Source organism: Gouania willdenowi, chromosome 15, assembly GCF_900634775.1.
Source record: "Gouania willdenowi chromosome 15, fGouWil2.1, whole genome shotgun sequence".
Taxonomy (NCBI): Eukaryota; Metazoa; Chordata; class Actinopteri; order Blenniiformes; family Gobiesocidae; genus Gouania; species Gouania willdenowi.
This window is the reverse complement of record NC_041058.1, coordinates 22,490,439-22,507,154: the sequence shown is the minus strand read 5'-3', so window position 1 is coordinate 22,507,154 and position 16,716 is coordinate 22,490,439. Positions and strand designations below refer to the sequence as shown.

The 16,716-nt window shown below is 37.7% G+C and overlaps 1 protein-coding gene across 6 annotated transcripts in view; it reads left to right on the top strand.

Annotated features, from left to right (window-relative positions):
- The first annotated feature begins 2,554 nt into the window (after positions 1-2,554).
- Positions 2,555-16,716, top strand: part of mymx (myomixer) — a 37,738-nt gene continuing 23,576 nt past the window's right edge. For 3 of the 6 annotated variants that reach the window (XM_028468683.1, XM_028468684.1, XM_028468680.1), the window contains exons 1-10: positions 2,571-4,369; positions 5,007-5,096; positions 6,821-6,949; positions 10,705-10,851; positions 12,550-12,741; positions 14,118-14,204; positions 14,395-14,513; positions 14,594-14,708; positions 14,780-14,851; positions 14,989-15,104. In XM_028468683.1, the coding sequence (XP_028324484.1) occupies positions 3,887-4,369; positions 5,007-5,096; positions 6,821-6,949; positions 10,705-10,851; positions 12,550-12,741; positions 14,118-14,204; positions 14,395-14,513; positions 14,594-14,708; positions 14,780-14,851; positions 14,989-15,104 (1,550 nt within the window). In that variant the 5' untranslated portion in view covers positions 2,571-3,886. Of the gene's footprint in view, positions 4,370-5,006; positions 5,097-6,820; positions 6,950-10,704; positions 10,852-12,549; positions 12,742-14,117; positions 14,205-14,394; positions 14,514-14,593; positions 14,709-14,779; positions 14,852-14,988; positions 15,105-16,716 lie in introns of all 6 variants that reach the window. The other 3 variants (XM_028468685.1, XM_028468682.1, XM_028468681.1) reach the window with 3 other exon arrangements.

Genomic DNA, 16,716 nt, shown 5'->3' with positions numbered 1-16,716 from the left:
AACTGCAGATGTCATCTTGTTTTGCTTAAGAGCAAATCATTTCACTTTATTCCAGTGGATGACTCATGAGAAACCTGCAGGCAACCCATGTGTGTCAGGCAGGTTTGTTGTCAAGATGTGGATCAAAGCATGTGTGCAGAGAGCAAATACATTTTAGGCTAATTAGATCAGTAAATAAGCGTTAGCACAACTACAGTCAGTTCACCACTTTGCTGGCACAGTGACGACCTCCCATCTAGTTATTTATAGTGTTTCATTGTATTTCTCAGTAGACAAAACAACCATAATTCTTCTTGAATGTGTGTTTTTTTTCTATTTAAAGGAAATTTAAACTCTTGTTAGAATTTGGCATTTTAAAGTGTCTTTAACTTTTTTTGTTTGATAATTTGTAAAACAGCCACATTTATGTCCAGCCCTGATTGTGTTTGATGTTTTACAAATAATCTTTTTATGTTTTAGCAATGTTAAGTCTAGTGTTGACCAAGCATACCAGACATGACATCCAAAGTGCTTTTTGATTTTTTCCCTCCTTTTTAATATCAGCTTTTGAAATAACTCATCTTTCACACTCTTATCTAGATCCAAAATACATAGAGTCTTATCTGCACTGAAACTTGACCAGGAGGCCGATCATGCCTTTATGATGACATAAACCAAGTGGAAAAGTACAGATCCCCCTTCTGCTTCATTTTCTCGCTCCTGCCACAGCTATCGCTTGCCTTTAATCCGGGAAGCCTTTGTGACATCACTCCTAGATCAAGTCTCCCAAGTCGTATTTACTGACTAACAAAATGGAAGTTATCTGAAGCGCAACCACGAACCGGCATCTGTGGTGAGAAAGCAGCAGGTTTTTATTATCCTCCCGGGAGGTTGTGATATCAGCCAACAGGCCAGAACCGACTTGTCCCAGACATCCGTCCTCAAAGGTGCGTGAAGACAGAATGGCACTGAAAGTGCAATCAGATCAAGGCTGTCGGTCGAATCGTTTCCAGCGGATGTGGGCAGCTGTGAACGTTACACGCAAGAGTTGAAAAAAAAAAAGCTGTGAGGAGGAAGGAAGCACATCAAGGATCAACAACATAAGGAAGGTGTTACAGTAGCCTAATCTAAACTGGTTGGCAGAGATGGGACACCTGGTTCAAATCTAACTGGACAGCAACTCCCTGAGCAAACAACTTTCCATCCTTTATAAATGTTTAGAATCCAGTTTAAGAACATTATGTCGCCTCTGTTACAATAAACGATTAAACAAATCTAAAGTGACCATTTTAAACTAATGCGTAAAAAACGAAATCTGGGGGGGGGGGGGGTGTATAAAGCAGATTTATGATTTAGTTTTAATTTTAGATTGCATTCATTTTCAGTCTCAGTTTTTGCACTTTATTTGCAGTGACACTTTTTGCACTTTAAATAGTAACAATTAGTCTTGTTTATGTTATTGCTTATTTTATAATTTAGACTTTTCGTTAGAAATTATACAAAAAACCCACGTATTTGTTTGTGTCTTTCTGGTAGTGCCAAACCCTTGAAAACAACTCATATTATAATTTAACACACAAAAATGTTTTGGACTAAATCATATTCTGGTTCTTTGTGTCAATGTGCCCAAAATCTTTCACTGTGTCTGAATCACCATGCTTGGGATTTGAGGCCTTGCAGGGTCAGATGCTCCCTTACATCAGAGAACTGCTGAGCTCTTGTGTACCAACTGAAGAATTGAGGTCCTCTGGCCAGCAGCTGTGAGAGATTTCTTATTGAAAACTATCAAGCCTGTGTCTTTGAGGTTTTTCCTCATCCACTGAATAATGATCAGATCTGTGGACTGACATTCAAGACCTATCTGTATTAACTATCCCTTGGTTGACCCGTTTATAATACTTTTTACGCTCATTGCGCTCACAAATGCCTTTTATCTGATTGTAAATCACTGTGTAATTTATTTCTAAATACATATGATTTCCTTACAGTAAATCAAATGCATGCGTCTGGAACAGATCTCACATTGGCTAGATTTAAAAGAAGAACAACAAAACAATCCATTCTGGAAAGAATATCATTTGTGACTCTGAATGATCTACAGTTCCTACAAAACACAATTAATGCTTTAGTGGCTTCACCCGCTGTCCATATAAATTAAAACCACATAAATTACGCTCCAAGCAAAGGCAGCTCACCCAAGAATGAGAGGAAATGTCATTTCAAAGTTAAAAACACTGTTTGAACTCCACCCATCCAGGCTTCCGTGAGCGCCACCCAGCCTGTGCAGAATTTATCTCTGATGTAAAGCTGCAAAACATTGAAAGTCTTCCTTCGATGACTTCATCATGAAACCAGAGCTGTTTTAAAAGCATCATTAACTGTGACCACTCTGAGCTATGGCTGTCTTAAGGAGCCCTGCTGAGCGACTGCTGTCCTGCTGGTGACTCTTTTCTCCTTTCTTACACTTTGTAGAACCACTCGGGACGTTAAAACAGATGATTGTTTTTTAAAGAAAGTCTCCTTCTGCTGGTTATATAATCTCACTCTATGAGTCAGTTGTAACATGAGGCCTCTTTGGTTCATTATATTGCCTGAGTTGTGCTGCAAAGGGCTGTAATGCTCTTAAGAGCCACTGAACCAGGTGCTGGGGTCAAGTCAAAGAGCAACAGGGGGATGAGGTGTGAGAGTTCCTTTTTTGGGAAAGGCTTTCACCAGTGAACACATTTTCTCCTGTTGACTCCCTGCAAGTGTTTTTTCTGCTGTTCACTACCCCCCTTCTGTAATCCTTCCTACTCTGCCAAACGCACGCCAACCAACCCCAGTCATTCCAATCAGTCAAGGCAACATTTGCTCCGTTGAACCCCAACCCACGTCAAAGAGTGGTAGGCTGGGTTCATCATCTGCTTGACTGCTATTTGCACCCCCTTTTGCACACTTGCCATGCCAGCACTTTGGAGTTTTAAGGAGGTGGGGTGACTGGGCTGCTCTGTTTCATTCACAACTGTCCATTGCTGATGGGGTAAGAGCTGAGGAGGAATCATTCCTGGATGGACAGAGAGAGAGCATGAGGCACAGGAGCTGATTCTCTTCTCCTCTTTGAAAGACGTGTTGCATTGTGCTGTGCAGAGGTGAAGGAGAGGCAGAGTACTGTGGGTGTGTTGTGTGAGTGTGATTCATTTGAGGATATTACATCATGTTGGGGTAAAGCTGTGATTGAGGAGGTCTGACTGAGGTCAAACCCGTCTGTCTCTGGTACTCCCGACTTATCTGGGCACATTTTCTGTTCAGGTTAAAGAGGGGAGCTTTGACAGCCAAGCTTCACATATCTCCCCCCCATCCCCCTCATCTCCTCTCCTCTTCACTGTTTCTCCTGACAGAAAGGGAAAGCAAGAGAAAGCGAGAGAGGAGGTGGTGACTTCATCCCAGCTCTCAACCAACCCTCCTCCTTCTTCCACCTTTTTTCTGCTTTCTCTCTCTCTTTTCCTTTTTTTTTTTTTTTTTTTAAACTTCAGCGTAAGAGATCCAGGCAGTATGCCAGCAGTTTTCATCCTTCTACGGTCCCTGGTTATCAGGCTCCTCAGTAGCAGACTGGCAGGCTCAGTGGCACAGTTCCTTAGGAGAAGCCTCTCAACAGGCGCTGCTCACCTTGGCACGGCGCTGCGCCACATCTGGGACCGCATTCGATCCCAGGAGTCCAAGGAAGCCGTCCTGGGCTGTGTGCTGTGCATTCTTAACATGCACAAGAAGGTGGAGAATTGAGTTCACGTTTTCCTTTTATCTTCAACACTTGCCTGCTGAAAAGAAACTGGACAGCTGTAGAGACAGGATAAAGGGATGTGACATTTTTGCTCCAAGATTTATTTGGACTTTTTGCTCGTTTGGTTTTTTTCTTATTGGGACACCAACCATGTCTGAAAGTATTGTAAGGAAGGTGCAGCCTTTCACTATTGGGACAAGGCTGTCAGTTCCAGCTGTGCCTAAGTGCCAGGAGTACACACAGAGTTATCTACCCAATGACACTCTGGACAACTGTGTGATTCAACACAACCTGAACTCACTCTACCTCAGTCGGTCCCAGCTCTGTGCACGTGGCCCCTGCCTGGTTTCACCCAACGTCAAGCAGCCTGTGAAACACAACCAAGAGCACATGGCTGCAGAGGACCACCTGAACCAGAACGTGGCTTCTTCCTCCTCTGCCATGTCCAGATCTATCAAGAAGATCACAATATCAGGAAGTAAAGACCGTTCAGAGACGACAGTGAGACCTGGAGTCAGGTCTCCATCTGAGAACAATAATAACAACAACAACATCAGCACCAGCACGTCTGATTCCCATCAGCCCAGGATGGTGGGAGTCAGCCGCGAGAGATTACCCAATTCTCAATTTAAGGTACAACTGTTACCAGCATGTTTATTCTGTTAAAGTAATGAATTCATTTGTTTAATACATTTGAAAAGACACTTATTATAGAAAGTTTTATATGGAAGTGAATGAGATATTTTAGATAAAGTTATACAAATGATAATTAATTTATGTAACAAAGCTTATTCAGAACGTTTTTTCAAAACAGAACAGTGAGATGTACTGCACATAATAATAATAATATAATAATAATAATAATAATTGAAAAAAAAAACAACAACAACACAAATCATACATACAACAAGCAAAAATAATATCAACGCTAAACAACAAACATATCTAAATAGAGTTTAGGGCTCATTCAGTTTTATCAAAATTGGTTTCATTTGCCTGCTTTACCAAAGCAATTTAGATTGTTTTTGTTTTTTGATGGTGGAAAAGTCAATTTTAATGATATGATATAATTACGTTATTATTTAATGTGACAGTTGCTGGTGGAGATTTAATTCGCCAAGCAAAAATATATGACACTTACAGAAGATACTGGTCGTCTAAAGGAAGTTGAATGGTCCCTAAACTGTAATAACATTGGTAGAAATTTAAAGCCTTGCTGTTTGTCCTATCCAGCTTGTTAAATTCATTGTTTTCATCACTTGTTCCGTAGGTTTTATTAAGGAAAGACAGCAGTGATGAAAGTCAGGCCAAGCAGGAACAAACTTGGGTGAAACTGAATGGAAAAAAGGTCATACAGCAGGTAAGGGCTGGTGTGAAAATAAAACAACCTATTATCACCATCTCTTTTTTTAATTTCAGTTGTTAATGTTAATGTTTTTTTCACTGTGTTTTTCCTCTCCACCCAGATGGGAGAAAAATGTATGTTTTGCTGTGAGTTACTGTATATTTAAAGGCCACTCTGTGTAAAATAACCTTGAGGTTTAGGAAGTGAGCTCAGTCACCGTGTTGGCTAAAGATAAACAGTTACAATATACTTTTTGTTAGAAAAGTCACACATAGGTGGAAAATGTGTTAAAGGAGCCATTGCTTGTGTGAAAATTTCGTGTTGACACCTAATATACTGTGGGGTTTTTTTCTGACTTTTGGTGTGCTTTAATGGAGTAGTGCTGTAGAGAATATAAAGTAAAATGCAAAAGCATAAATTAATAAAAGCATCAGGCCTGCTACTGGAGAAAGTCATTAGTCTGAGCCGGGCTTAAGCAGCTGAGGCTAAAAATATAAATATATATATTTGATGTCAGAAAATATGTTTAAAAAAAAAAAAGAACACACTCTTATTCCAAACCTTCAGCCCCAATAGTGGTTGTGTTCTTTCACAAACGAATACTTGGGTAAACCTAAAATAGTTTGAGTTGTATTTGTGACAGTGGTATCGCTTTTAGCAGTACAGGTCAACGATAAATCATCAGAGACCGTTGTAATGATAACATGTTAGCGAGAGAGGCTAAAAACCCTTAGCCTTTTGAGGATCGCTCCCTTCCTGCTTCCTTCTTGTTCCCAGATGTTTCCTGGTTGGAGAGGAACAGAAAAGCTTGTTGATATTCATTTCGTCTCACATAATGCTGACGGCGTAGGTTTTTGTTCAATGAGACTTTGGGGCCAGTCTGGGTCCAGTCTGGCACATTGTTTTATTGTCTCTAACTGGTAAACAGAAAAATGCAAACAACCAGAGGTGCTGGTATATCCTACTCAAGTAGAAGTACTGTTACTTGATTGAAGTATGTCATACATAAAATACTCAAGTACAACTAAAAAGTAGCTCAATTAAATTAAATAGGACTCAAAGTAAGTTACTAGTTACTTTCACCCCCCACATTTATTTTTGGTAATAAATCTTGCCACAGTTACATACAGTAAATATCTTATGTTTAAACTTAAAAAGGCCAAATCTTGCACAATTGAACTTAATTTATTTTCCACAAAGGCATCTGTCTAAAATAAAGGTTTGTCACAATGTCCAATTTTGTTTTAAATAAAATAACACCAATTAATTCAATTCAAAAGAATAAACATGTTCAGGCACAAAGTACATTTATGAACTCTAAAACAGCGCCATGGCTGGGCGTTGATCAGAAATGGCACAACTAAGAACTTATGGATTATGTTCAATGTGCCTTCATAAACTGCTGACCTGATTTATATATAAAAAATAATCACAAAATATAATACGGTGTAGAAATGTAACAAATGACTTGACTTCTTTTAAAACGTACTTAAGTACAAGTAAAATGACTGATATGTACTAAAAAAAAAGTTACAAGTACCCATAAAAGCAACTCAATTACAGTAACATGAGTACAGTACTTGTAATCCATTACTTTCCCCTCTGCAAACAACACCAGACATCTTCTCCTCCTGACGTGACTACGCTCAGAGATCAATATTATCTTTTTTGTAATAACTTTATTTAATTCTTTAATATAACTCTGTTAGGTTTAAAACATTTTCTTGTGTTTCAAACAGGATTTAGTACCTGAAGTGCAGAGGAAAGACGGTGGTCTGCACACACAAAGAAAAGCTTCAGCCTCAGTTACATCCCAGAGTGACTGCATCACTCATCGCATCTCGGTCTTCAATAAAGAAGTGTTACAGGTACAATATACTGCATTTAAAGGCACAGCGTCAACACTATCTAACTGTTTTTTTTACATGTGGCCTATTTTTTTCCACTTCTGTGCTTACACGCTTCAACTGAACAATGTTTGAAGAGGTTCTTCTTTATTCCTATTTTTTTTTTTTCTATTTTTCAAACAGATGCTTTAAATCAGTGCAAAATTACCTTCAGTAAGCTGCTTATCAGAACCTGTCATCTCCTCAGATGTAAACAAAAGTGAGTTCATTAGAAAAACAGCAGAGCGAGCTGCCGAGATGTAATCAGAGGGAGAGTTGCTTGTCGCATGACCCTCTGTGGGAGGACAAATTATGCACTGGTTCTTATTTTGTCCTGAGAACTGTATGAGCTGTGTTCGGCTGAGGAAAAGGGAGGGAGGGGAACCCGCCACAAGCAATTATTTGGAGATGAGATCATTGTTTGGCTCCATCACTTCACGCCTATGGCCCAGGGGGACTCAGCCAAGCAGCACAACTGGTTATGTTATCTCATCGCTGCGTCCACGCTGACATACACAAGGACTTTTTTCAGCAGGTTCGGCTGAGGGCCGCCCTGCACAGCCGTTAGAGCGTTGTTGTCAAACATTTTGGACGTGGAAGCTGGAGAATGGCTCTGATGTTTTCACGTGTTGAAAAGAACCTCATTAACGTGCTTAGCCACAGATCCTTTACTTTTTTGCAGGTAGAGAATGTGACAGAGTCCTCAGTTCTTAAACAGCCAACCCCTAAACATGTGTGAACAGCAACTTGGCTGATTGTTTTGACTTATGAACAGGTTCACCTACTTTTGAAAGGTTTTGAGTTGAACACATAGTAACTGCTGTTGTGTTAAACAGTGACATTTTGTTTATACAGATAGCACCAGCTTTGGTTGCAGTTATTAAAACTCTTTGGATTCTGGAGACTGTCTGAAGTTGCTTTATTCATCCCTTATATTGCCTTACCTGGTCTGTTGCTCACAAAGCATATGTAAAACATATGCAGATACATTAATCAAATTAAAGAAAAAGAAAAATACATAAAGTGGAATTCCGGGAACCTACTAATGAACTGTTTAAAAACTCTAGAACAATAAAACTTATGGATATAACACGGAAGAGTATTAGGGCCACAGAAGAAGAAAAAAAATGGAGGCGAAACAAAACAAAAAACCTCATGCACTTCAGAAAAAAGTCAAAAATCAAAGTCGAGATTTTTTTTTTGCGGATGTAATAAAATTTTTTTAAAAAAGTCGAAAATCAATGTCGAGATTTTTTAGGGAAAAGGAAAAAAATATCGGAGGTAAAAAAAAAAAAGAAAATCATGCACTTTGATCAATGTCCACTTTTTTTATTATGCTGACTGCTTGTAAAATGCCTGGCAGGCGGTTTGAGGAACTGGTTAAATTATACTTTAGAATTGGCTTTAGTAAAGAATAACACGATTGGAAACACATATCAATTCAGCATTTCTCCGTGGAAAAAGAAATGTTGACATGGATTTTCAATTTTTTTTCTCCATGGAAAAAAAAAAATCTCGACATTGATTTTCCACTTTTTTTTGGCCTCCAAATTTTTCTTCTTCTAAAAGCCTTCCTTTGGGAATTGTATCAATTTTTCAACTAAGAGAATGAAAATATAATTTAAGAGGGGTTTTTATATTTTTGGAAAAAGCTCATTTCGAACAAATGTCAAAGAAGATGCATTTATGTTGACGGTGTTAAAATATTTTGCTCCTATTGAACAATAAGTTGATAAGCTGATGAAAACCTCTATTATTGACTTGTTTCTATTGTGTTTTTTTATATAATGCTGTTTGGGGATGGGCTCTGATAAGCTGTTACTACTTCAGCCCATTCCATTTTTGGTTGTTAAAATGATGGTTTATTCTTTGTATTGTATTGTATTGTATATGTTTGAAGACAGCAAGAACAAATAAATATCTATCTATCGAAATACTTTTTTTAAGACATTTAAAAGGCTTTAAATAACTGTCACACCCTCAAACTGGATCATTTGTTTATTCTTAAAAGAAGAAACATGGCTAGCTTGTCTTTTATCATCTGTAGCTGCTTATCGGGTCGTAGGGGTTGTTGGAGCCTATCCCACCCGACATTGGGTGGAAAGCTATTCAAAAACTCACATGGAACAGCTGACCTGCTGTCATATTTGGGTACCGTAGGTGTCATGGTGCACAAAATCATTGCACTTCAATGATTCAGGTGGAGAGATGGGTTCCTGGTTTATTTTATTTCATTTTTTTAGGCTATACTCCAAAAACGAGTGAGAAAAGAATGACAGCTTGCTACACCTTGAATGATTAGAATCCACCACCCAGAATACAAACATGACTCTAACCCTCACCTCACTGCTTATCCAGTGACAGATTGCATTACCACAGGGATAAAGAATGTTTCATGCTGTTCTCCAATGCACACACACACACACACACACACACACACACACACACAGATGCACCAAAAATGTACTTTCCATTCAATGCTCATTTTTCGCTTCAACTTTTATTTAAAATTTGGTGTTAATAAAATGATTTCTGATTAGTTTCAGAAAAATATGCAAAAATATGCATGTTCTGTCTGTCTTTGTGTTGTGGCCAGACTGAGGCCCAAGTGTTCTTTTGGATACACGGGCCATTGTTGTGGAGGGAGGACAGGAAGAAACAAGAGAATCATAGACTTCCTGTATGAGGTCATTATAATGCCATGGGAGCCAGTGTGAGGAGATAGGAGCAGGCCTGTTCCGTCAAGCGCTTTTCCTTCTGTTCTACCCAGAAATACCTCTGCTGCCCCGGGGGCCTTGTAAAGTTAATGACCTGCTTCTCCGGGGGGAAGTGACTTCATATTTTAATGAAGAGCAAAAAAGTGACTTGGAGGGTGTGGCTTAAACACTGTTGACATTTCTCTAAATCCCAGTAGAGAGCTCTGCTACATACAGGACGTGTAAACTTAAGGTTTTATATTAATTATCAGTCTGACAGTGACTAAGTTCATTTATTTGATCAATTCATTTCAAATAGAAATTACATTCTCACATTTGCAAAATAAAAGCAAGCATCTACTTTTCAAGCAGTTGTAACAATTGTTTGGACGTACTGCTGCTGAGGCACATTAAATGTTCAAAAAATTAAATAAATCTTCACGTCACAGGGAGACTAATGATTTGTTCTTGAAATACCTGCTACTTAATAAAATTGTAACCCGGTAGGAAAATCAAGCCATAACCATCAAGTTTGTTGTCAATTTAAATGCAGATCATAGAAAGTAGATGATTTCAATTTGTTGAAAAATATCAGGATTTTTATTTTTTATTTTATTTCGACAATAATTCCATTGGCCAATATCTGTATTTTCTTCTTATAATGAGTGCAGATGGAATGAAGTCGTGTAATGTATGTTTAAAAGTAAAATAAGTCAAAATGTGACCTTTTTTAATGTTATGCACAGTACATTCATGTTTCTCAGTGACAAAAATAAGTGCATTGAACATGACATCATAAACAGTAGCAATATAAAAAGCACTCAGAACTCTACTCTTTTCAAATTAAATGTGTGATTAGACTTTTTCTTATTGATTTATTTCATGGATTATATGTAATATTTAAACTAATTGCTGAAAGCTGTAAAGTGTGGGTTAGTTTTCTGGAATTCACCAAGTAAAATCACCAGATTAATTATTTGTTGTAGTTTTTTGTTAGTCCAAATGTGAACTGATTTGTCTTCCATTTGATCTGTGACGTAGGCAGAGGCCTGGATTAAAGGAAAGCTGCAAGACTTGAAGGACGGCTGTAATATTCAGTGCTGCCCCCTGCAGGACTGGGAGGAAGCTGCTCAGACGCTTCAGAGAGACCTCAAAGATTTTGAGAACACTCTCATTCAACTCAACCAGGTATTATATTCAGCCACACAGTCACACCATGAAACATTGTGGGTTCCAGACCGAGCAGGCGAGAGCCAGTTTGGTCAGGTGACACAAAGAATAATCCTTATGGTCATCATAAGAAGTAAAAAAAACAACCATGATTAAATAAACTAGTACAGTGCCCCTCAGAAGTATGCATTCATGTGCAGCTTTAATAGAGTTGTCAATTATGGCCAAATGAGTATGAGTTTGAAGGTTGGATGTATAAAAAGGTGTACTTACTCTGTACTCCAATATTGTGAAGGGGTTTATTTGTGGGTGCAAAATAAAATAGCGTGTATTTGGTGTTTTTTTTCTGTAATGTATGTTTTTTGGAGTCATTATGTGTTTTTTTGTATCTTTGTGTTGTGTTTTTTGTTGCCATTTGTTGCCGTCTTTTTGGATATTGTTTTGGGATAGTTCTGTGCATTTCTGTTGTCATTTTGTGTGTGTGTGTGCGTGTGCGTGTGTGTGTGTGCGTGTGTGTGTGGCGTGTGTGTGTGTGTGTCAGTAGCGCCTCTAAACGACACTGTGTGCGTTCAGCATGTACATCCAATTTGTGCATTTGGTTATATAGCACGTGGTGAAAATGTCAGCGTTTATAATGCCGTATCCATGGAGAAATGTGCATTTTTCACTGTTCGCTTTCAACACAGCCGCGGCCATTGCCCGCCAATAACTTCCGGGTCCCGTCCGTCCGCTCTAAACATTGAACAATCAAACAAACGTTTTGAAATCACCAAATCAGTCCAAAATGACGCATGCACACACTCGGGCTATGTGAAAGCTGTTCATAAAGTTTCAGGTCGAACAGACACCGCGTCGGGGAGAAATTTGCTCCACAAACACACACACACACACACACACGCAGAACTTTTTTGCTTTCATAGAGATATTAAAAACAATGCTATCTGTGACTAAAGTGTGCCACAGCAAGGGATTCTGACTGATACTAATCAATTTCATCTTTTTACTCATCAAAATAACCTGGCCTGTGCTGTAAACACTTGTTATATTTGTAGACACGTGTTATTCTGTGAAGTAAATGAAGTGTTCTGTGTGTTTTTACAACTTTTTTTAGTTCCTGCAGGTGTTAAACACATACATGTGTGCTTTTCTTGACTATCAGTTCATGAGCAAAGGTTGAAGTATTTCCTATTGTTTGATGTATTATCATCTGTTTTTATATTCAAATAAATGTAACTGCTCCCCTGCGTGCCTGTAATGGCAGGTGTCCGAACAGTTTCGGCAACAACGCCTCCCGAGCCGCAAAACCTCATCATGTCACTTTTAAGAGCACCGTTAAACCTAAATGTTCTTTTTATTAAGCTTAATTTTAATGATGATATTAATCACTGTCTGGTGCTAAAAGGGTCTTTCTGACATGACATATCGGTTTTCGTAGGAATTTTATGCAGGGAAAAGCAGATGGCTCTGTCAAGTCAGCACCATAAATCCTTTGGAGAGATATTTTGAAGTCAAAATTTGGTCATAATTAACCTTCTGTGACATTCAGAGAGACCTGAACAAGCAGGAGGAAAAAAAAACACGGCCTTTTAAAAGCTTATCGAAACCACATGAAGGATCCAGTGTAGTGTCAAATGTTTCCATTCTCTAATCGAGCTGCTTTATCTCAGATCACAGTCATCTTTATGTGTGGTTTTTTTTTTTTTTTTTTTTTCAAAGATGGGTGAACAGTTGCTGTGCAAGTTGAATCCCACTTCTGATGTGGTCAAGAAGCAGCTCAGCCATCTCAGAGAGCAGTGGCAGTCGCTGAAACAGATGGCAGCCAATCAGACGAAGGCGCTCGGTGGAGCCAAGAACCTGCAGGAGTTCAACAAGAAAGCCGACAAACTGGAGACGTGGATCAAAGAAAAGGTGAGGAGAAAATAGCCTTGGCATCCCTCGCTTTTACTACAAGTAAAATAAAATGTGACTATTACAGTTTGGTTTTTTGACGTTATATTTCTGCATTATAGGTTTTCAACAGAAAACATAAATATGTCCCTATAGATTAAGGGTTTATTAAAGATTCTTAGATTTTTTAAATTCCATTCATTTTCTCTCCTATGTACCAGTGTTTATGTTTACATCCAATTTTGATCTAGTTTTAGTCATTTTTTTGGACTAAAATGCACCTTAAAAGTCATCGGGACTAAGATTTTAGCCGCTATTACACATATAGTCGCCTAAAATATAAAGCATAAGAGTTTATGCATCTTTTAAAGATTCAATTACCATTCATTTCATTTCATTTCATTTTCATTTAATTGTTTGTTTTGAGCAGGGACAAGAAAGAAAAACAAAAGGAACAAATAACTCTTTGTGTACAAGGAAAGTCCAACAGAGAAAACAATCAAAGTTGTTCAAAATGATATACGTATATGATCTACAGTATGTACACTTATATTTGCAATAATGGGTTTGACTGAAAAGGAGTGGGAAGAAAGACCCCCCTTTCTTAATTATACAATTTTTACTATATTGCTTCCGTTTGTTTGGACTTTTAGAAATACACACAAATAATAAACATAATTGAAAAAAAAAAAAAAAACTGAATGAATTCACATATAAAGACAAGACTATCCATAAATGTAATAGGCATATTGATCAACCTGATATTGGATGGTGTAAATGTTTGTAAATACACACGCAGACAAGATTTGACGAAAACTATGACGAAAATTTTCAGTCAATCAAATTACCTCGGCTACGTACTCACACTCTCTCCCTACACATCATTTCTCTATTTCTCCCACTCACACCATTATGCCAGAACAGTTAGCCAAAGGGTAAAGCACTTCCCTCATTAACAGTTGGATAATTTTAACAAAATAACAACGCTTGTTAATAAAGGAAATGAGCTCACTATCCCAACGGCATCTCCTTGTTTGTTTGTTTCCCGGAGTGTAAAACATCTGCCTGTCATTATGAAGGAACGGCCATTCTTCAGCCTGTGTTTTATCTCTCTGCTCATGTCTCCGTCCGGCACAAAACAAACCGATGATTGTTCATCATGAACATGTGGGGAAGTAAAAGGAAGTCTCGAAAATGTCAATCTTTTAAAGGAGATGTATTCTCCATCAGTGCTCATTTTCCCTTTGCACATTAATTCAAAGTTTCCCCTCATGTTGAGAGTTGTTTCTGTTTTGCATCTTCTTTAGTAATAAGGATAATTTAGTTTAATCCAGGAAATAATGGTTGTGTTCTGGACGAATCACGGCTGTAAGTACGTATTTGTCTCTGTGTGCCAGCAGGAAGAAGGGCAGTCTCTGGTCAACGTCTTAGAAGAAAATGTGGACAAAATGCAGTTGACCAAGAAAATGTTGGATCTTAAACAGGTGAGCGTTGTACCTGCACAAGCAGCTGATAATAATAATAATAATAATAAATATAAGCATGTTCAAGGATATTCTTGAGTCTATGGAAGTTTGATAGAAGTTTTCCTGCCATCCATCCTATTTATCTTCCAGCGTGTATGGTAAAGACTGCTGAGGTCATTGTTGGACTGTTTTTCTTGTTTTCCCACAGGATGAGCAGCTACACAGAAACCTCCATGAGGAGATCAACAGCCTGGCTCTTAAACTGGAGAAACAAGGAAAGACAGATGGCAAAAACATCTCCAGCAGGAGGAAACACATCAATAAAATGTAAACTTTTATCTACAGCTTTTCTACGAAACATAATCATTCTGAAAAAGTAATTGAAAAGCTGTCTTCTGTGTGTGTAGGTGGCTGAAGGTCCAGTCTCATCTGAAAAACTACCATGAAAATCTTCATCTGGCTCTGGAAGTTTCGTCATTTTACCAACAGGCTGATGATATACTGATAGCTATGAATTCAATGGTAAAAAAAAATAAATAAAAATATTTACGAGCTTAAAAAAGTGTTTAAGAAGTTTTTCCTCATCTTTTCAGAAGAAAACAAGCTGTGCATCCAAAGAGCTGGACACTTATGGAGACATTCGGGACATTGCCAGTAAAGTTATGGTAAGAAATGTCAGCGTACATTAAGTTACACAGTTGCTCAGATCCTGATAAGTCTAACCTGTGTGTGTGTGTGTGTGTGTGTGTGTGTGTGTGTGTGTGTGCGTGCGTGCGTGCGTATGTGTGTGTGTGCGTGGTAGATGTTAGATGTTAGTGTGTCTCAGGTGTCCCATCTCCATCCCGCCCTGGCTGCTGGTGTCACACAGAAACAGAAAGAAGTGAAGGACTGCTGGGCACTTCTTCAGAAAGTTTACAGGTATGTGTGAGATTATTTACATTACATCATATACTGTACTTCAACTCTGAATCTATGACTGTTGTTAGAGTGGAAAGTAATGGATTACAAGTACTCATGTTACTGTAATTGACTTGCTTTTATGGGTACTTGTACTTTTTTAAGTACTTGTACTTTTTCCAAACCAGTAATTTGACTTGTATTTAAGTGCGTTTTTAAAAGAAGTAAAGTAATTAATTACATTTCAACACCCAACCATTACTGAGTAAATTATTATGTTTTTGTTTTGAAATGATCCACGGACATTGTGAAACTACAAAATGCACATTGTGAAACATTGATTATTTTCTCAGTTTTAGAGTTAGTAAGTGTAGCTATACTTAGAGCCTGATATTTAATAAAAAAAAAATTATTTCGAATTGAATTTATTGGTGTTATTTTATTTTTAAAAGAACTTTTATTTTATACAGATTCCATTGTGGAAAATAAATTAAGTTCCAGTCATGCAAGATTTGGTCTCTTCCTTTTTAAGTTTATACATGAGATGTTTACTGTATGCAAGGGAACCGTGTCAAGATTTATTACCAAAAATAAAGGTAGGGGGGTGAAAGTAACGAGTAACTTTTACTTTGAGTACTATTTAATTGAGCTACTTTTTACTTGAACTTGAATATTTTATGTATGACTTACTTGTATTTGTATTTGAGTACAATTTCAATCAAGTAACGGTACTTCTACTGAGTACTTCTGTGACTGTTGCTTGTTCCAACTTGTGATTTAGTTGACAGAGTTGATATTCTACATTTTTACTGTTCCTTTAAAAAAAAAAAAAACATGTTCCAGAATCAGAGAAAAGCGTTGACAAATAAAATTGACAAGTCATGAGTTTTTTGCTTCTTCTGATTTTATTCAACTGAAAATAATGCCGTTTGTTTATTCTGGAGAAACAACAGCACTTGCTATGCTTTTGCTCACTTTTACTGAAAGACCGTTTGTGAGCAGTTTATAGGCATTAACACCGTGACAAAGTATTTGTTCTCCTTCCATTTAAAAACCAGATGTCAAAATGCTGAGACTCCAATAAATCATGTCTACAAGAACACTTATTGGGCTCGCGTCCCTGTGAAATCACTGTCCCTTACATCAGCGGTTCCCTATCTTTTTTGTCCCGTGTACCCCCTTTGCATTTTTATCAAATCACGTGTACCCTATCTTCATATCATCAGTTCCATATACACCCCTAAACCCCTAACTTTGTCTCTAACATTGGTTCCCTAAGGCTTAATCTCTAAATTAAAAACAATGAGTGGAATTGATTTTAAAAATATATATATATATATATATATATATATATATATATACATATACCATGCAACTTGATTATTTCAATAGTAAGTAAATACAGTCTCCCTTTGTAAAATGTAGCTAATTATTGTATTATTGTACAGCATAGAAAAACCCTGTTTCAATAAATTAATATTAAAATATTAAATATACTCTGTTATAAACATTTTCCAATTATGATTATTTCATTTTTATCTTTCCGAGTACCCCCTGCAATGTGCTGCTGTACCCCTGCTTGGGAACCACTGCCTTACATCACTGAACTGTCTTATCAGCAACTTCCTGATGA